Source organism: Oncorhynchus gorbuscha, linkage group LG02 (assembly GCF_021184085.1).
Source record: "Oncorhynchus gorbuscha isolate QuinsamMale2020 ecotype Even-year linkage group LG02, OgorEven_v1.0, whole genome shotgun sequence".
In the NCBI taxonomy this organism is placed as follows: Eukaryota; Metazoa; Chordata; class Actinopteri; order Salmoniformes; family Salmonidae; genus Oncorhynchus; species Oncorhynchus gorbuscha.
In genome coordinates, this window is record NC_060174.1 from 67,888,222 (window position 1) to 67,909,546 (window position 21,325).

The following is a 21,325-nucleotide window of genomic DNA, read 5'->3' on the forward strand; positions in this document are numbered from 1 at the left end:
ACTCCTCCCCACCCCATCTATCTCCCATTCTCTTCCTCTACTCACTCCTTCCCACCCCATCTATCTTCCTTTCTCTTCCTTTACTCATTCCTTCCCACCCCATCTATCTCCCTGTTCTCTTTCTCTACTCACCCCATCTATCTCCCTGTTCTCTTTCTCTACTCACTCCTTCCCACCCCATCTATCTCCCTTTCTCTTCCTTTACTCATTCCTTCCCACCCCATCTATCTCCCTGTTCTCTTTCTCTACTCACTCCTTCCCACCCCATCTATCTCCCTATCTCTTTCTCTACTCACTCCTTCCCACCCCATCTATCTCCCTTTCTTTCCTTTACTCATTCCTTCCCACCCCATCTATCTCCCTGTTCTCTTTCTCTACTCACCCCATCTATCTCCCTGTTCTCTTTCTCTACTCACTCCTTCCCACCCCATCTATCTCCCTGTTCTCTTTCTCTACTCACTCCTTCCCACCCCATCTATCTCCCTTTCTCTACCTCTACTCACTTCTTCCCACCCCATCTATCTCCCTGTTCTCTTTCTCTACTCACCCTATCTATCTCCCTGTTCTCTTTCTCTACTCACTCCTTCTCACCCCATCTATCTCCCTGTTCTCTTCCTCTACTCACTCCTTCCCATCCTATCTATCCGCCTGTTCTCTTTCTCTACTCACTCCTTCCCACCCCATCTATCTCCCTTTCTCTTCCTCTACTCATTCCTTCCCACCCCATCTATCTCCCTGTTCTCTTCCTCTACTCATTCCTTCCCACCCCATCTATCTCCCTTTCTCTTCCTCTACTCACTCCTTCCCACCCCATCTATCTCCCTTTCTCTTCCTCTACTCACTCCTTCCCACCCCATCTATCTCCCTGTTCTCTCTCTCTACTCACTCCTCCCCACCCCATCTATCTCCCATTCTCTTCCTCTACTCACTCCTTCCCACCCCATCTATCTCCCTGTTCTCTTTCTCTACTCACTCCTTCACACCCCATCTGTCTCCCTTTCTCTTCCTCTACTCACTCCTTCCCACCCCATCTATCTCCCTTTCTCTTCCTCTACTCACTCCTTCCCATCCCATCTGTCTCCCTTTCTCTTTCTCTACTCACTCCTTCCCACCCCATCTATCTCCCTGTTATCTTCCTCTACTCACTCCTCCCCACCCCATCTATCTCCCTTTCTCTTCCTCTACTCACTCCTTCCCACCCCATCTATCTCCCTGTTCTCTTCCTCTACTCATTCCTTCCCACCCCATCTATCTTCCTTTCTCTTCCTTTACTCACTCCTTCCCACCCCATCTATCTTCCTTTCTCTTCCTTTACTCATTCCTTCCCACCCCATCTATCTCCCTGTTCTCTTTCTCTACTCACCCCATCTATCTCCCTGTTCTCTTTCTCTACTCACTCCTTCCCACCCCATCTATCTCCCTTTCTCTTCCTCTACTCACTCCTTCCCACCCCATCTATCTCCCTTTCTCTTTCTCTACTCACTCCTTCACACCCCATCTGTCTTCCTTTCTCTTTCTCTACTCACTCATTCCCACCCCATCTATCTCCCTTTCTCTTTCTCTACTCACTCCTTCCCACCCCATCTATCTCCCTGTTCTCTTTCTCTACTCACTCCTTCCCACCCCATCTATATCCCTTTCTCTACCTCTACTCACTTCTTCCCACCCCATATATCTCCCTTTCTCTTCCTCTACTCCTTCCTTCCCACCCCAGCTATCTCCCTGTTCTCTTTCTCTACTCACCCCATCTATCTCCCTATCTCTTTCTCTACTCACTCCTTCCCACCCCATCTATCTCCCTTTCTCTTCCTTTACTCATTCCTTCCCACCCCATCTATCTCCCTGTTCTCTTTCTCTACTCACCCCATCTATCTCCCTGTTCTCTTTCTCTACTCACTCCTTCCCACCCCATCTATCTCCCTGTTCTCTTTCTCTACTCACTCCTTCCCACCCCATCTATCTCCCTTTCTCTACCTCTACTCACTTCTTCCCACCCCATCTATCTCCCTGTTCTCTTTCTCTACTCACCCTATCTATCTCCCTGTTCTCTTTCTCTACTCACTCCTTCTCACCCCATCTATCTCCCTGTTCTCTTCCTCTACTCACTCCTTCCCATCCTATCTATCCGCCTGTTCTCTTTCTCTACTCACTCCTTCCCACCCCATCTATCTCCCTTTCTCTTCCTCTACTCATTCCTTCCCACCCCATCTATCTCCCTGTTCTCTTCCTCTACTCATTCCTTCCCACCCCATCTATCTCCCTTTCTCTTCCTCTACTCACTCATTCCCACCCCACCTATCTCCCTTCCTCTGCCTATACTCACACCTTCCCACCCCATCTATCTCCCTTTCTCTTCCTCTACTCACTCCTTCCCACCCCATCTATCTCCCTTTCTCTTCCTCTACTCACTCCTTCCCACCCCATCTATCTCCCTGTTCTCTCTCTCTACTCACTCCTCCCCACCCCATCTATCTCCCATTCTCTTCCTCTACTCACTCCTTCCCACCCCATCTATCTTCCTTTCTCTTCCTTTACTCATTCCTTCCCACCCCATCTATCTCCCTGTTCTCTTTCTCTACTCACCCCATCTATCTCCCTGTTCTCTTTCTCTACTCACTCCTTCCCACCCCATCTATCTCCTTTCTCTTCCTTTACTCATTCCTTCCCACCCCATCTATCTCCCTGTTCTCTTTCTCTACTCACTCCTTCCCACCCCATCTATCTCCCTATCTCTTTCTCTACTCACTCCTTCCCACCCCATCTATCTCCCTTTCTCTTCCTTTACTCATTCCTTCCCACCCCATCTATCTCCCTGTTCTCTTTCTCTACTCACCCCATCTATCTCCCTGTTCTCTTTCTCTACTCACTCCTTCCCACCCCATCTATCTCCCTGTTCTCTTTCTCTACTCACTCCTTCCCACCCCATCTATCTCCCTTTCTCTACCTCTACTCACTTCTTCCCACCCCATCTATCTCCCTGTTCTCTTTCTCTACTCACCCTATCTATCTCCCTGTTCTCTTTCTCTACTCACTCCTTCTCACCCCATCTATCTCCCTGTTCTCTTCCTCTACTCACTCCTTCCCATCCTATCTATCCGCCTGTTCTCTTTCTCTACTCACTCCTTCCCACCCCATCTATCTCCCTTTCTCTTCCTCTACTCATTCCTTCCCACCCCATCTATCTCCCTGTTCTCTTCCTCTACTCATTCCTTCCCACCCCATCTATCTCCCTTTCTCTTCCTCTACTCACTCCTTCCCACCCCATCTATCTCCCTTTCTCTTCCTCTACTCACTCCTTCCCACCCCATCTATCTCCCTGTTCTCTCTCTCTACTCACTCCTCCCCACCCCATCTATCTCCCATTCTCTTCCTCTACTCACTCCTTCCCACCCCATCTATCTCCCTGTTCTCTTTCTCTACTCACTCCTTCACACCCCATCTGTCTCCCTTTCTCTTCCTCTACTCACTCCTTCCCACCCCATCTATCTCCTTTCTCTTCCTCTACTCACTCCTTCCCATCCCATCTGTCTCCTTTCTCTTTCTCTACTCACTCCTTCCCACCCCATCTATCTCCCTGTTATCTTCCTCTACTCACTCCTCCCCACCCCATCTATCTCCCTTTCTCTTCCTCTACTCACTCCTTCCCACCCCATCTATCTCCCTGTTCTCTTCCTCTACTCATTCCTTCCCACCCCATCTATCTTCCTTTCTCTTCCTTTACTCATTCCTTCCCACCCCATCTATCTCCCTGTTCTCTTTCTCTACTCACCCCATCTATCTCCCTGTTCTCTTTCTCTACTCACTCCTTCCCACCCCATCTATCTCCCTTTCTCTACCTCTACTCACTTCTTCCCACCCCATCTATCTCTCTTTCTCTTCCTCTACTCACTCCTTCCCACCCCATCTATCTCCCTGTTCTCTTTCTCTACTCACTCATTCCCACCCCATCTATCTCTCTGTTCTCTTCCTCTACTCACTCCTTCCCACCCCATCTATCTTCCTTTCTCTTCCTTTACTCATTCCTTCCCACCCCATCTATCTCCCTGTTCTCTTTCTCTACTCACCCCATCTATCTCCCTGTTCTCTTTCTCTACTCACTCCTTCCCACCCCATCTATCTCCCTGTTCTCTTTCTCTACTCACTCCTTCCCACCCCATCTATCTCCCTATCTCTTTCTCTACTCACTCCTTCCCACCCCATCTATCTCCCTTTCTCTTCCTTTACTCATTCCTTCCCACCCCATCTATCTCCCTGTTCTCTTTCTCTACTCACCCTATCTATCTCCCTGTTCTCTTTCTCTACTCACTCCTTCTCACCCCATCTATCTCCCTGTTCTCTTCCTCTACTCACTCCTTCCCATCCTATCTATCCGCCTGTTCTCTTTCTCTACTCACTCCTTCCCACCCCATCTATCTCCCTTTCTCTTCCTCTACTCATTCCTTCCCACCCCATCTATCTCCCTGTTCTCTTCCTCTACTCATTCCTTCCCACCCCATCTATCTCCCTTTCTCTTCCTCTACTCACTCATTCCCACCCCACCTATCTCCCTTCCTCTGCCTATACTCACACCTTCCCACCCCATCTATCTCCCTTTCTCTTCCTCTACTCACTCCTTCCCACCCCATCTATCTCCCTTTCTCTTCCTCTACTCACTCCTTCCCACCCCATCTATCTCCCTGTTCTCTCTCTCTACTCACTCCTCCCCACCCCATCTATCTCCCATTCTCTTCCTCTACTCACTCCTTCCCACCCCATCTATCTCCCTTTCTCTTTCTCTACTCACTCCTTCACACCCCATCTGTCTCCCTTTCTCTTCCTCTACTCACTCCTTCCCACCCCATCGATCTCCCTTTCTCTTCCTCTACTCACTCCTTCCCACCCCATCTATCTCCCTTTCTCTTTCTCTACTCACTCCTTCACACCCCATCTGTCTTCCTTTCTCTTTCTCTACTCACTCATTCCCACCCCATCTATCTCCCTTTCTCTTTCTCTACTCACTCCTTCCCACCCCATCTATCTCCCTGTTCTCTTTCTCTACTCACCCCATCTATCTCCCTGTTCTCTTTCTCTACTCACTCATTCCCACCCCATCTATCTCCCTTTCTCTTCCTTTACTCTTTCCTTCCCACCCCATATATCTCCCTGTTCTCTTTCTCTACTCACCCCCATCTATATCCCTGTTCTCTTTCTCTACTCACTCCTTCCCACCCCATCTATCTCCCTGTTCTCTTTCTCTACTCACTCCTTCCCACCCCATCTATATTCCTTTCTCTACCTCTACTCACTTCTTCCCACCCCATCTATCTCCCTTTCTATTCCTCTACTCCTTCCTTCCCACCCCAGCTATCTCCCTTTCTCTTCCTCTACTCACTCCTTCCCACCCCATCTATCTCCCTTTCTCTTTCTCTACTCACTCCTTCCCACCCCATCAATCTCCCTTCCTCTGCCTATACTCACTCCATCTATCTCCCTGTTCTCTTCCTCTACTCACCCCATCTATCTCCCTGTTCTCTTTCTCTACTCACTCCTTCCCACCCTATCTATCTCCCTTTCTCTTCCTCTACTCACTCCTCCCCACCCCATCTATCTCCCTTTCTCTTCCTCTACTCACTCCTTCCCACCCCATCTATCTCCCTGTTCTCTTTCTCTACTCACTCCTTCCCACCCCATCTATCTTCCTTTCTCTTCCTTTACTCATTCCTTCCCACCCCATCTATCTCCCTGTTCTCTTTCTATACTCACCCCATCTATCTCCCTGTTCTCTTTCTCTACTCACTCCTTCCCACCCCATCTATCTCCCTTTCTCTTCCTTTACTCATTCCTTCCCACCCCATCTATCTCCCTGTTCTCTTTCTCTACTCACTCCTTCCCACCCCATCTATCTCCCTATCTCTTTCTCTACTCACTCCTTCCCACCCCATCTATCTCCCTTTCTCTTCCTTTACTCATTCCTTCCCACCCCATCTATCTCCCTGTTCTCTTTCTCTACTCACCCCATCTATCTCCCTGTTCTCTTTCTCTACTCACTCCTTCCCACCCCATCTATCTCCCTGTTCTCTTTCTCTACTCACTCCTTCCCACCCCATCTATCTCCCTTTCTCTACCTCTACTCACTTCTTCCCACCCCATCTATCTCCCTGTTCTCTTTCTCTACTCACCCTATCTATCTCCCTGTTCTCTTTCTCTACTCACTCCTTCTCACCCCATCTATCTCCCTGTTCTCTTCCTCTACTCACTCCTTCCCATCCTATCTATCCGCCTGTTCTCTTTCTCTACTCACTCCTTCCCACCCCATCTATCTCCCTTTCTCTTCCTCTACTCATTCCTTCCCACCCCATCTATCTCCCTGTTCTCTTCCTCTACTCATTCCTTCCCATCTATCTCCCTTTCTCTTCCTCTACTCACTCCTTCCCACCCCATCTATCTCCCTTTCTCTTCCTCTACTCACTCCTTCCCACCCCATCTATCTCCCTGTTCTCTCTCTCTACTCACTCCTCCCCACCCCATCTATCTCCCATTCTCTTCCTCTACTCACTCCTTCCCACCCCATCTATCTCCCTTTCTCTTTCTCTACTCACTCCTTCACACCCCATCTGTCTCCCTTTCTCTTCCTCTACTCACTCCTTCCCACCCCATCTATCTCCCTTTCTCTTCCTCTACTCACTCCTTCCCATCCCATCTGTCTCCCTTTCTCTTTCTCTACTCACTCCTTCCCACCCCATCTATCTCCCTGTTCTCTTCCTCTACTCACTCCTCCCCACCCCATCTATCTCCCTTTCTCTTCCTCTACTCACTCCTTCCCACCCCATCTATCTCCTGTTCTCTTCCTCTACTCACTCCTCCCCACCCCATCTATCTCCCTTTCTCTTCCTCTACTCACTCCTTCCCACCCCATCTATCTCCCTGTTCTCTTTCTCTACTCACTCCTTCCCACCCCATCTATCTTCCTTTCTCTTCCTTTACTCATTCCTTCCCACCCCATCTATCTCCCTGTTCTATTTCTCTACTCACCCCATCTATCTCCCTACTCTTTCTCTACTCACTCCTTCCCACCCCATCTATCTCCCTTTCTCTACCTCTACTCACTTCTTCCCACCCCATCTATCTCCCTTTCTCTTCCTCTACTCACTCCTTCCCACCCCATCTATCTCCCTGTTCTCTTTCTCTACTCACTCCTTCCCACCCCATCTATCTCTCTGTTCTCTTCCTCTACTCACTCCTTCCCACCCCATCTATCTTCCTTTCTCTTCCTTTACTCATTCCTTCCCACCCCATCTATCTCCCTGTTCTCTTTCTCTACTCCCCATCTATCTCCCTGTTCTCTTTCTCTACTCCTCCTTCCCACCCCATCTATCTCCCTGTTCTCTTTCTCTACTCACTCCTTCCCACCCCATCTATCTTCCTTTCTCTTCCTTTACTCATTCCTTCCCACCCCATCTATCTCCCTGTTCTCTTTCTCTACTCACCCCATCTATCTCCCTGTTCTCTTTCTCTACTCTCCTTCCCACCCCATCTATCTCCCTTTCTCTACCTCTACTCACTTCTTCCCACCCCATCTATCTCTCTTTCTCTTCCTCTACTCACTCCTTCCCACCCCATCTATCTCCCTGTTCTCTTTCTCTACTCACTCCTTCCCACCCCATCTATCTCTCTGTTCTCTTCCTCTACTCACTCCTTCCCACCCCATCTATCTTCCTTTCTCTTCCTTTACTCATTCCTTCCCACCCCATCTATCTCCCTGTTCTCTTTCTCTACTCACCCCATCTATCTCCCTGTTCTCTTTCTCTACTCACTCCTTCCCACCCCATCTATCTCCCTGTTCTCTTTCTCTACTCACTCCTTCCCACCCCATCTATCTTCCTTTCTCTTCCTTTACTCATTCCTTCCCACCCCATCTATCTCCCTGTTCTCTTTCTCTACTCACCCCATCTATCTCCCTTTCTCTTCCTTTAATCATTCCTTCCCACCCCATCTATCTCCCTGTTCTCTTTCTCTACTCACCCCATCTATCTCCCTGTTCTCTTTCTCTACTCACTCCTTCCCACCCCATCTATCTCCCTGTTCTCTTTCTCTACTCACTCCTTCCCACCCCATCTATCTCCCTTTCTCTACCTCTACTCACTTCTTCCCACCCCATCTATCTCCCTGTTCTCTTTCTCTACTCACCCTATCTATCTCCCTGTTCTCTTTCTCTACTCACTCCTTCTCACCCCATCTATCTCCCTGTTCTCTTCCTCTACTCACTCCTTCCCATCCTATCTATCCGCCTGTTCTCTTTCTCTACTCACTCCTTCCCACCCCATCTATCTCCCTTTCTCTTCCTCTACTCATTCCTTCCCACCCCATCTATCTCCCTGTTCTCTTCCTCTACTCATTCCTTCCCACCCCATCTATCTCCCTTTCTCTTCCTCTACTCACTCATTCCCACCCCACCTATCTCCCTTCCTCTGCCTATACTCACACCTTCCCACCCCATATATCTCCCTTTCTCTTCCTCTACTCACTCCTTCCCACCCCATCTATCTCCCTTTCTCTTCCTCTACTCACTCCTTCCCACCCCATCTATCTCCCTGTTCTCTCTCTCTACTCCTCCCCCACCCCATCTATCTCCCATTCTCTTCCTCTACTCACTCCTTCCCACCCCATCTATCTCCCTTTCTCTTTCTCTACTCACTCCTTCACACCCCATCTGTCTCCCTTTCTCTTCCTCTACTCACTCCTTCCCACCCCATCTATCTCCCTTTCTTTCCTTCCTCTACTCACTCCTTCCCACCCCATCTATCTCCCTTTCTCTTTCTCTACTCACTCCTTCACACCCCATCTGTCTTCCTTTCTCTTTCTCTACTCACTCATTCCCACCCCATCTATCTCCCTTTCTCTTTCTCTACTCACTCCTTCCCACCCCATCTATCTCCCTGTTCTCTTTCTCTACTCACTCCTTCCCACCCCATCTATATCCCTTTCTCTACCTCTACTCACTTCTTCCCACCCCATATATCTCCCTTTCTCTTCCTCTACTCCTTCCTTCCCACCCCAGCTATCTCCCTTTCTCTTCCTCTACTCACTCCTTCCCACCCCATCTATCTCCCTTTCTCTTTCTCTACTCACTCCTTCCCACCCCATCAATCTCCCTTCCTCTGCCTATACTCACTCCATCTATCGCCCTGTTCTCTTTCTCTACTCACCCCATCTATCTCCCTGTTCTCTTTCTCTACTCACTCCTTCCCACCCCATCTATCTCCCTGTTCTCTTTCTCTACTCACTCCTTCCCACCCCATCTATCTCCCTTTCTCTACCTCTACTCACTTCTTCCCACCCCATCTATCTCCCTGTTCTCTTTCTCTACTCACCCTATCTATCTCCCTGTTCTCTTTCTCTACTCACTCCTTCTCACCCCATCTATCTCCCTGTTCTCTTCCTCTACTCACTCCTTCCCATCCTATCTATCCGCCTGTTCTCTTTCTCTACTCACTCCTTCCCACCCCATCTATCTCCCTTTCTCTTCCTCTACTCATTCCTTCCCACCCCATCTATCTCCCTGTTCTCTTCCTCTACTCATTCCTTCCCACCCCATCTATCTCCCTTTCTCTTCCTCTACTCACTCATTCCCACCCCACCTATCTCCCTTCCTCTGCCTATACTCACACCTTCCCACCCCATCTATCTCCCTTTCTCTTCCTCTACTCACTCCTTCCCACCCCATCTATCTCCCTTTCTCTTCCTCTCTCACTCCTTCCCACCCCATCTATCTCCCTGTTCTCTCTCTCTACTCACTCCTCCCCACCCCATCTATCTCCCATTCTCTTCCTCTACTCCTTCCCACCCCATCTATCTCCCTTTCTCTTTCTCTACTCACTCCTTCACACCCCATCTATCTCCCTTTCTCTTCCTCTACTCATTCCTTCCCACCCCATCTATCTCCCTTTCTCTTCCTCTACTCATTCTTCCTTCTCCACCCCATTCCCACCCCACCTATCTCCCTTCCTCTGCTTCTCACACCTTCCCACCCCATCTATCTCCTTTCTCTTCCTCTACTCCTCCTTCCCACCCCATCTATCTCCCTTTCTCTTCCTCTACTCACTCCTTCCCACCCCATCTATCTCCCTGTTCTCTCTCTCTCTACTCACTCCTCCCCACCCCATCTATCTCCCATTCTCTTCCTCTACTCACTCCTTCCCACCCCATCTATCTCCCTTTCTCTTTCTCTACTCACTCCTTCACACCCCATCTGTCTCCCTTTCTCTTCCTCTACTCACTCCTTCCCACCCCATCTATCTCCCTTTCTCTTCCTCTACTCACTCCTTCCCACCCCATCTATCTCCCTTTCTCTTTCTCTACTCACTCCTTCACACCCCATCTGTCTTCCTTTCTCTTTCTCTACTCACTCATTCCCACCCCATCTATCTCCCTTTCTCTTTCTCTACTCACTCCTTCCCACCCCATCTATCTCCCTGTTCTCTTTCTCTACTCACTCCTTCCCACCCCATCTATATCCCTTTCTCTACCTCTACTCACTTCTTCCCACCCCATATATCTCCCTTTCTCTTCCTCTACTCCTTCCTTCCCACCCCAGCTATCTCCCTTTCTCTTCCTCTACTCACTCCTTCCCACCCCATCTATCTCCCTTTCTCTTTCTCTACTCACTCCTTCCCACCCCATCAATCTCCCTTCCTCTGCCTATACTCACTCCATCTATCTCCCTGTTCTCTTCCTCTACTCACCCCATCTATCTCCCTGTTCTCTTTCTCTACTCACTCATTCCCACCCCATCTATCTCCCTTTCTCTTCCTTTACTCTTTCCTTCCCACCCCATATATCTCCCTGTTCTCTTTCTCTACTCACCCCCATCTATATCCCTGTTCTCTTTCTCTACTCACTCCTTCCCACCCCATCTATCTCCCTGTTCTCTTTCTCTACTCACTCCTTCCCACCCCATCTATATTCCTTTCTCTACCTCTACTCACTTCTTCCCACCCCATCTATCTCCCTTTCTATTCCTCTACTCCTTCCTTCCCACCCCATATATCTCCCTGTTCTCTTTCTCTACTCACCCCCATCTATATCCCTGTTCTCTTTCTCTACTCACTCCTTCCCACCCCATCTATCTCCCTTTCTCTTCCTCTACTCACTCCTTACCACCCCATCTATCTCCCTTTCTCTTTCTCTACTCACTCCTTCCCACCCCATCAATCTCCCTTCCTCTGCCTATACTCACTCCATCTATCTCCCTGTTCTCTTCCTCTACTCACCCCATCTATCTCCCTGTTCTCTTTCTCTACTCACTCCTTCCCACCCTATCTATCTCCCTTTCTCTGCATATACTCACTCCTTCCCACCCCATCTATCTCCCTGTTCTCTTCCTCTACTCACTCCTTCCCACCCCATCTATCTCCCTGTTCTCTTCCTCTACTCACTCCTTCCCACCCCATCTATCTCCCTCTGTTCCCTTTCTCTTTCTCTACTCACTCCTTCCCACCCCATCTTCCCATCTATCCGCCTGTTCTCTTCCTCTACTCACTCCTTCCCACCCCATCTATCTCCCTATCTCTTTCTCTACTCACTCCTTCCCACCCCATCTATCTCCCTTTCTCTTCCTCTACTCCTCCTTCCCATCCCATCTGTCTCCCTTTCTCTTTCTCTACTCACTCCTTCCCACCCCATCTATCTCCCTGTTCTCTTCCTCTACTCACTCCTCCCCACCCCATCTATCTCCTTCCCACCCCATCTATCTCCCTGTTCTCTCTCTACTCACTCCTTCCCCCTTTCTCTTCCTCTACTCACTCCTTCCCACCCCATCTATCTCCCTGTTCTCTTCCTCTACTCACTATCTCCCTCCTTCCTCTACTCCCATCTATCTCCCTTCCTCTACTCCTCTACCATCTATCTCCTTTCCCACCCTCCTTCCCATCTATCTCCCTGTTCTCTTCCTCTACTCACTCCTTCCCACCCCATCTATCTCCCTTTCTCTTCCTCTACTCATTTCCCACCCCATCTATCTCCCTCCTTTCTCTACCCCCTTCCCATCTATCTCCCTGTTCTTCCCACCCCATCTATCTCCCTCTCTTTCTCTACTCACCCCATCTATCTCCCTGTTCTCTTTCTCTACTCACTCCTTCCCACCCCATCTATCTCCCTTTCTCTTCCTTTACTCATTCCTTCCCACCCCATCTATCTCCCTGTTCTCTTTCTCTACTCACTCCTTCCCACCCCATCTATCTCCCTATCTCTTTCTCTACTCACTCCTTCCCACCCCATCTATCTCCCTTTCTCTTCCTTTACTCATTCCTTCCCACCCCATCTATCTCCCTGTTCTCTTTCTCTACTCACCCCATCTATCTCCCTGTTCTCTTTCTCTACTCACTCCTTCCCACCCCATCTATCTCCCTGTTCTCTTTCTCTACTCACTCCTTCCCACCCCATCTATCTCCCTTTCTCTACCTCTACCTTCTTCCCACTATCTCCTTCCCACCCCATCTATCTCCCTGTTCTCTTTCTCTACTCACCCCATCTATCTCCCTGTTCTCTTCCTCTACTCACTCCTTCCCATCCTATCTATCCGCCTGTTCTCTTTCTCTACTCACTCCTTCCCACCCCATCTATCTCCCTTTCTCTTCCTCTACTCATTCCTTCCCACCCCATCTATCTCCCTGTTCTCTTCCTCTACTCATTCCTTCCCACCCCATCTATCTCCCTTTCTCTTTCTCTACTCACTCCTTCTCACCCCATCTATCTCCCTGTTCTCTTCCTCTACTCACTCCTTCCCATCCTATCTATCCGCCTGTTCTCTTTCTCTACTCACTCCTTCCCACCCCATCTGTCTCCCTTTCTCTTCCTCTACTCATTCCTTCCCACCCCATCTATCTCCCTGTTCTCTTCCTCTACTCATTCCTTCCCACCCCATCTATCTCCCTGTTCTCTTCCTCTACTCATTCCTTCCCACCCCATCTATCTCCCTTTCTCTTCCTCTACTCACTCATTCCCACCCCACCTATCTCCCTTCCTCTGCCTATACTCACACCTTCCCACCCCATCTATCTCCCTTTCTCTTCCTCTACTCACTCCTTCCCACCCCATCTATCTCCCTTTCTCTTCCTCTACTCACTCCTTCCCACCCCATCTATCTCCCTGTTCTCTCTCTCTACTCACTCCTCCCCACCCCATCTATCTCCCATTCTCTTCCTCTACTCACTCCTTCCCACCCCATCTATCTCCCTTTCTCTTTCTCTACTCACTCCTTCACACCCCATCTGTCTCCCTTTCTCTTCCTCTACTCCTCCTTCCCACCCCATCTATCTCCCTTTCTCTTCCTCTACTCACTCCTTCCCACCCCATCTATCTCCCTTTCTCTTTCTCTACTCACTCCTTCACACCCCATCTGTCTTCCTTTCTCTTTCTCTACTCACTCATTCCCACCCCATCTATCTCCCTTTCTCTTTCTCTACTCACTCCTTCCCACCCCATCTATCTCCCTGTTCTCTTTCTCTACTCACTCCTTCCCACCCCATCTATATCCCTTTCTCTACCTCTACTCACTTCTTCCCACCCCATATATCTCCCTTTCTCTTCCTCTACTCCTTCCTTCCCACCCCAGCTATCTCCCTTTCTCTTCCTCTACTCACTCCTTCCCACCCCATCTATCTCCCTTTCTCTTTCTCTACTCACTCCTTCCCACCCCATCAATCTCCCTTCCTCTGCCTATACTCACTCCATCTATCTCCCTGTTCTCTTCCTCTACTCACCCCATCTATCTCCCTGTTCTCTTTCTCTACTCACTCATTCCCACCCCATCTATCTCCCTTTCTCTTCCTTTACTCTTTCCTTCCCACCCCATATATCTCCCTGTTCTCTTTCTCTACTCACCCCCATCTATATCCCTGTTCTCTTTCTCTACTCACTCCTTCCCACCCCATCTATCTCCCTGTTCTCTTTCTCTACTCACTCCTTCCCACCCCATCTATATTCCTTTCTCTACCTCTACTCACTTCTTCCCACCCCATCTATCTCCCTTTCTATTCCTCTACTCCTTCCTTCCCACCCCATATATCTCCCTGTTCTCTTTCTCTACTCACCCCCATCTATATCCCTGTTCTCTTTCTCTACTCACTCCTTCCCACCCCATCTATCTCCTTTCTCTTCCTCTACTCACTCCTTACCACCCCATCTATCTCCCTTTCTCTTTCTCTACTCACTCCTTCCCACCCCATCAATCTCCCTTCCTCTGCCTATACTCACTCCATCTATCTCCCTGTTCTCTTCCTCTACTCACCCCATCTATCTCCCTGTTCTCTTTCTCTACTCACTCCTTCCCACCCTATCTATCTCCCTTTCTCTGCATATACTCACTCCTTCCCACCCCATCTATCTCCCTGTTCTCTTCCTCTACTGACTCCTTCCCACCCCATCTATCTCCCTGTTCTCTTCCTCTACTCACTCCTTCCCACCCCATCTATCTCTCTGTTCTCTTCCTCTACTCACTCCTTCCCATCTATCCGCCTGTTCTCTTCCTCTACTCACTCCTTCCCACCCCATCTATCTCCCTATCTCTTTCTCTACTCACTCCTTCCCACCCCATCTATCTCCCTTTCTCTTCCTCTACTCACTCCTTCCCATCCCATCTGTCTCCCTTTCTCTTTCTCTACTCACTCCTTCCCACCCCATCTATCTCCCTGTTCTCTTCCTCTACTCACTCCTCCCCACCCCATCTATCTCCCTTTCTCTTCCTCTACTCACTCCTTCCCACCCCATCTATCTCCCTGTTCTCTTCCTCTACTCACTCCTCCCCACCCCATCTATCTCCCTTTCTCTTCCTCTACTCACTCCTTCCCACCCCATCTATCTCCCTGTTCTCTTTCTCTACTCACTCCTTCCCACCCCATCTATCTTCCTTTCTCTTCCTTTACTCATTCCTTCCCACCCCATCTATCTCCCTGTTCTCTTTCTCTACTCACCCCATCTATCTCCCTGTTCTCTTTCTCTACTCACTCCTTCCCACCCCATCTATCTCCCTTTCTCTTCCTTTACTCATTCCTTCCCACCCCATCTATCTCCCTGTTCTCTTTCTCTACTCACTCCTTCCCACCCCATCTATCTCCCTATCTCTTTCTCTACTCACTCCTTCCCACCCCATCTATCTCCCTTTCTCTTCCTTTACTCATTCCTTCCCACCCCATCTATCTCCCTGTTCTCTTTCTCTACTCACCCCATCTATCTCCCTGTTCTCTTTCTCTACTCACTCCTTCCCACCCCATCTATCTCCCTGTTCTCTTTCTCTACTCACTCCTTCCCACCCCATCTATCTCCCTTTCTCTACCTCTACTCACTTCTTCCCACCCCATCTATCTCCCTGTTCTCTTTCTCTACTCACCCTATCTATCTCCCTGTTCTCTTTCTCTACTCACTCCTTCTCACCCCATCTATCTCCCTGTTCTCTTCCTCTACTCACTCCTTCCCATCCTATCTATCCGCCTGTTCTCTTTCTCTACTCACTCCTTCCCACCCCATCTATCTCCCTTTCTCTTCCTCTACTCATTCCTTCCCACCCCATCTATCTCCCTTTCTCTTCCTCTACTCACTCCTTCCCACCCCATCTATCTCCCTGTTCTCTCTCTCTACTCACTCCTCCCCACCCCATCTATCTCCCATTCTCTTCCTCTACTCACTCCTTCCCACCCCATCTATCTCCCTTTCTCTTTCTCTACTCACTCCTTCACACCCCATCTGTCTCCCTTTCTCTTCCTCTACTCACTCCTTCCCACCCCATCTATCTCCCTTTCTCTTCCTCTACTCACTCCTTCCCATCCCATCTGTCTCCCTTTCTCTTTCTCTACTCACTCCTTCCCACCCCATCTATCTCCCTGTTCTCTTCCTCTACTCACTCCTCCCCACCCCATCTATCTCCCTTTCTCTTCCTCTACTCACTCCTTCCCACCCCATCTATCTCCCTGTTCTCTTCCTCTACTCACTCCTCCCCACCCCATCTATCTCCCTTTCTCTTCCTCTACTCACTCCTTCCCACCCCATCTATCTCCCTGTTCTCTTTCTCTACTCACTCCTTCCCACCCCATCTATCTTCCTTTCTCTTCCTTTACTCATTCCTTCCCACCCCATCTATCTCCCTGTTCTCTTTCTCTACTCACCCCATCTATCTCCCTGTTCTCTTTCTCTACTCACTCCTTCCCACCCCATCTATCTCCCTTTCTCTACCTCTACTCACTTCTTCCCACCCCATCTATCTCTCTTTCTCTTCCTCTACTCACTCCTTCCCACCCCATCTATCTCCCTGTTCTCTTTCTCTACTCACTCCTTCCCACCCCATCTATCTCTCTGTTCTCTTCCTCTACTCACTCCTTCCCACCCCATCTATCTTCCTTTCTCTTCCTTTACTCATTCCTTCCCACCCCATCTATCTCCCTGTTCTCTTTCTCTACTCACCCCATCTATCTCCCTGTTCTCTTTCTCTACTCACTCCTTCCCACCCCATCTATCTCCCTGTTCTCTTTCTCTACTCACTCCTTCCCACCCCATCTATCTCCCTATCTCTTTCTCTACTCACTCCTTCCCACCCCATCTATCTCCCTTTCTCTTCCTTTACTCATTCCTTCCCACCCCATCTATCTCCCTGTTCTCTTTCTCTACTCACCCCATCTATCTCCCTGTTCTCTTTCTCTACTCACTCCTTCCCACCCCATCTATCTCCCTGTTCTCTTTCTCTACTCACTCCTTCCCACCCCATCTATCTCCCTTTCTCTACCTCTACTCACTTCTTCCCACCCCATCTATCTCCCTGTTCTCTTTCTCTACTCACCCTATCTATCTCCCTGTTCTCTTTCTCTACTCACTCCTTCTCACCCCATCTATCTCCCTGTTCTCTTCCTCTACTCACTCCTTCCCATCCTATCTATCCGCCTGTTCTCTTTCTCTACTCACTCCTTCCCACCCCATCTATCTCCCTTTCTCTTCCTCTACTCATTCCTTCCCACCCCATCTATCTCCCTGTTCTCTTCCTCTACTCATTCCTTCCCACCCCATCTATCTCCCTTTCTCTTCCTCTACTCACTCATTCCCACCCCACCTATCTCCCTTCCTCTGCCTATACTCACACCTTCCCACCCCATCTATCTCCCTTTCTCTTCCTCTACTCACTCCTTCCCACCCCATCTATCTCCCTTTCTCTTCCTCTACTCACTCCTTCCCACCCCATCTATCTCCCTGTTCTCTCTCTCTACTCACTCCTCCCCACCCCATCTATCTCCCATTCTCTTCCTCTACTCACTCCTTCCCACCCCATCTATCTCCCTTTCTCTTTCTCTACTCACTCCTTCACACCCCATCTGTCTCCCTTTCTCTTCCTCTACTCACTCCTTCCCACCCCATCTATCTCCTTTCTCTTCCTCTACTCACTCCTTCCCATCCCATCTGTCTCCCTTTCTCTTTCTCTACTCACTCCTTCCCACCCCATCTATCTCCCTGTTCTCTTCCTCTACTCACTCCTCCCCACCCCATCTATCTCCCTTTCTCTTCCTCTACTCACTCCTTCCCACCCCATCTATCTCCCTGTTCTCTTCCTCTACTCACTCCTCCCCACCCCATCTATTTCCCTTTCTCTTCCTCTACTCACTCCTTCCCACCCCATCTATCTCCCTGTTCTCTTTCTCTACTCACTCCTTCCCACCCCATCTATCTTCCTTTCTCTTCCTTTACTCATTCCTTCCCACCCCATCTATCTCCCTGTTCTCTTTCTCTACTCACCCCATCTATCTCCCTGTTCTCTTTCTCTACTCACTCCTTCCCACCCCATCTATCTCCCTTTCTCTACCTCTACTCACTTCTTCCCACCCCATCTATCTCTCTTTCTCTTCCTCTACTCACTCCTTCCCACCCCATCTATCTCCCTGTTCTCTTTCTCTACTCACTCCTTCCCACCCCATCTATCTCTCTGTTCTCTTCCTCTACTCACTCCTTCCCACCCCATCTATCTTCCTTTCTCTTCCTTTACTCATTCCTTCCCACCCCATCTATCTCCCTGTTCTCTTTCTCTACTCACCCCATCTATCTCTCTGTTCTCATCCTCTACTCACTCCTTCCCATCCCATCTATCCGCCTGTTCTCTTCCTCTACTCACTCCTTCCCACCCCATCTATCTCCCTTTCTCTTCCTTTACTCATTCCTTCCCACCCCATCTATCTCCCTGTTCTCTTTCTCTACTCACCCCATCTATCTCCCTGTTCTCTTTCTCTACTCACTCCTTCCCACCCCATCTATCTCCCTGTTCTCTTTCTCTACTCACTCCTTACCACCCCATCTATCTCCCTTTCTCTACCTCTACTCACTTCTTCCCACCCCATCTATCTCCCTGTTCTCTTTCTCTACTCACCCTATCTATCTCCCTGTTCTCTTTCTCTACTCACTCCTTCTCACCCCATCTATCTCCCTGTTCTCTTCCTCTACACACTCCTTCCCATCCTATCTATCCGCCTGTTCTCTTTCTCTACTCACTCCTTCCCACCCCATCTATCTCCCTTTCTCTTCCTCTACTCATTCCTTCCCACCCCATCTATCTCCCTGTTCTCTTCCTCTACTCATTCCTTCCCACCCCACCTATCTCCCTTCCTCTGCCTATACTCACACCTTCCCACCCCATCTATCTCCCTTTCTCTTCCTCTACTCACTCCTTCCCACCCCATCTATCTCCCTTTCTCTTCCTCTACTCACTCCTTCCCACCCCATCTATCTCCCTGTTCTCTCTCTCTACTCACTCCTCCCCACCCCATCTATCTCCCTGTTCTCTTCCTCTACTCATTCCTTCCCACCCCATCTATCTCCCTTTCTCTTCCTCTACTCACTCATTCCCACCCCACCTATCTCCCTTTCTCTTTCTCTACTCACTCCTTCACACCCCATCTGTCTCCCTTTCTCTTCCTCTACTCACTCCTTCCCACCCCATCTGTCTCCCTTTCTCTTCCTCTACTCACTCCTTCCCACCCCATCTATCTTCCTTTCTCTTTCTCTACTCACTCCTTCCCACCCCATCTATCTTCCTTTCTCTTTCTCTACTCACTCATTCCCACCCCATCTATCTCCCTTTCTCTTCCTCGTCATTTCTCGTGATTGCGATCTTCGTCATTTCTCGTGATCTTCCTTCCTTTCTCTTACCCCTTGCTGAGAGCTTGGCTCATCTCCAGGTCTTGGATGATGTTGAGAAGGGTAGTGATCCTGTCCTGGTTGGCTGCCAGGTTGGCCTCTACAAACTGCAGCCTCCGTTGGAGCGGGGCTGGCCTGCTGCACTGTGGGGAAGGGGGCAGCAGCAGCGCTGCGTCAGCCGGGTGGGAGTGAGCCAGCCTGGAATCGTCTTGGGATGGCTGCGGGGTGGTGCTTGACGATAAAAACTGAAATACTGGATGGATCATCTGGTGTGTCTGATTGGGATGGGTGAGGGTGTAGGAGGCTAGGTGAGCCATGCGGGATGGAGGCAAAAGGCGGTAGCACTCGGGTTCTATGGGTGTGTGTGTGAGGAGATCAGTGATGGTGTACGGACGGGCCTGTGGTATGAGTCGGTGTGTGGGGCTTGTGTGTTCGTTTGGCGTTGATGTGGAACTGAAGTCTGTGTTTCTGTGGCTTGGTGTTTTGGTGACGGGTTTGACATGTGCAGAAGTGTTCGTCTGGGTTGCAATGAGGACCTTAGGGTCTGCTCGTGTCTGTGGTGTGACGGAAGGTGGAGCGTCATTTGTGTATGTCTGCCCGTCAAGTCCGAATGTGGATGTGGTATTTGCATGAGTGGGGAATGCGCTGGAGGGAATGTGCTCTGTGTGGGAGCGTATCTGAGGCTCAGACCCAAGTTTTAGGTTTGTGGCGAAGTGTCCCTGCTCTTCTCCTTCTTTGTTTGCATCCTTTTCAGCGACGCATTCTGGGAGGTCAGTGACCTTTGATGCATTGGACATTCTAGAGTCCCTTTCCTCGTTTGTCTGTGACGCGATGACAGGGCTACAGTGTGTGTTTCTGGTGGAGACGGTCAGTAGCTTTGGATATACATTTGCGTGCATTATTGGTTCAACGACAAATCGCTTATGAGTGTTTGCGTGGTAGTGGTGTTCAGCGTGTGTCTTTGCGAGTGTTATCTTATTATGTGATCTGTCTGATGGGTCAGGTGGTTTATTGTATTGCATCTGCGTCACGATCAATGGTCTCGAGTCAGTCAGGGATGTGGTTGAGGGATGGCGCCGAGTAGATGTAGTTGCCTGTGATGCGTTCTCAACACTGGGGGGTGTTTTGGGGGATGTGTAAACTAAGTAAGGGGATGTAGGTGTGTGCGATGTGTTTGAATGGTTAGGGGTATAGGACAAAGGTTTTGGGCGTGTAGTGGTGCGTATTGTGGGTGTAGTTGTGTGTGATGTGTTAGGAGTAGTGGTATGTGATGTGTTATAAGGGTTAGCCAGAGTGGCGGTATATGGTGTGTTTGCTGACGTGGTAGTTGTGTGTGACGTGTTAGCATGGCTAGGGACTATTCTATATGTCGCCGTAGTAGCTGTGTTTGGGAGTGTTGTTGTTGTCGGTGTGCATACAGGGGTAGGTGGTGCAGCTGTGAGTGCCTTTGGAGACTTACGGGGTTTAGTGGGATAAGGGGGTGCGCTTCTATGTAATGTCGTAGCAGTGAAAGAAAGAGTTGTTGTGTGTGGAGTTTTTTCAGGCTTAGGGGATGTAATAACCCAGGATGGGTTTACAGGGTTTGGAGGAGAGGTTCTGTGTGGTGGGTTTACAGGGTTTGGAGGAGAGGTTCTGTGTGGTGGGTTTACAGGGTTTGGAGGAGAGGTTCTGTGTGGTGGGTTTACAGGGTTTGGAGGAGAGGTTCTGTGTGGTGGGTTTACAGGGTAAGGGTGACTAGATGTGATTGAGGGTTTGGGTTGTGTCTTCGGATGCTTACGGTGTGTGCGTGGCGTGTTTGGCCTCGTGGCCACGGCGATTTGGGGAGAAAGTGTGAGTGGTGTTGGTCGAGGAATCTTACTCAAGTGTGATGGGGTCTCAAGGAAGTTGGCATTTGTACGCCTGGGTTCAATAGTCGCCTTGGTGACTGTCGCCGTCGTTGTGTGTAAGATGCTCGTGAGGCTGGCTGCCTTGTCTGAGTGTTTTTGTGAAGGTGTGTCTGCGGTTTCTACTGGGTCTCGGGTAGAGGTATGCAGGGGGTATGTGGGATGGGAGGCATAACCATTAGTCTGTTTCAGATCTCTGTTCTGCCATGCAGGCGCTGGGCTTTCAGGCAGATTGGGTTTCCTGTCTTTGTTGTTCTGAATAGGGGGATTACAGTGGGGGTGGGGGGGTAGAGAGTCTGTGT

General features: G+C 49.6%; 1 protein-coding gene across 1 annotated transcript in view; it reads right to left on the minus strand.

Annotated features, from left to right (window-relative positions):
* The window catches only part of LOC123990568 (mucin-6-like), a 45,433-nt gene that overhangs the window by 21,333 nt on the left and 2,775 nt on the right, over positions 1-21,325 (minus strand). The window contains exon 2 of the mRNA XM_046291178.1: positions 19,153-21,325. This exon is cut by the window's right edge and continues 1,018 nt beyond it. Coding sequence (XP_046147134.1) covers positions 19,153-21,325 — 2,173 coding nt within the window. The remainder of the gene's footprint in view (positions 1-19,152) is intronic.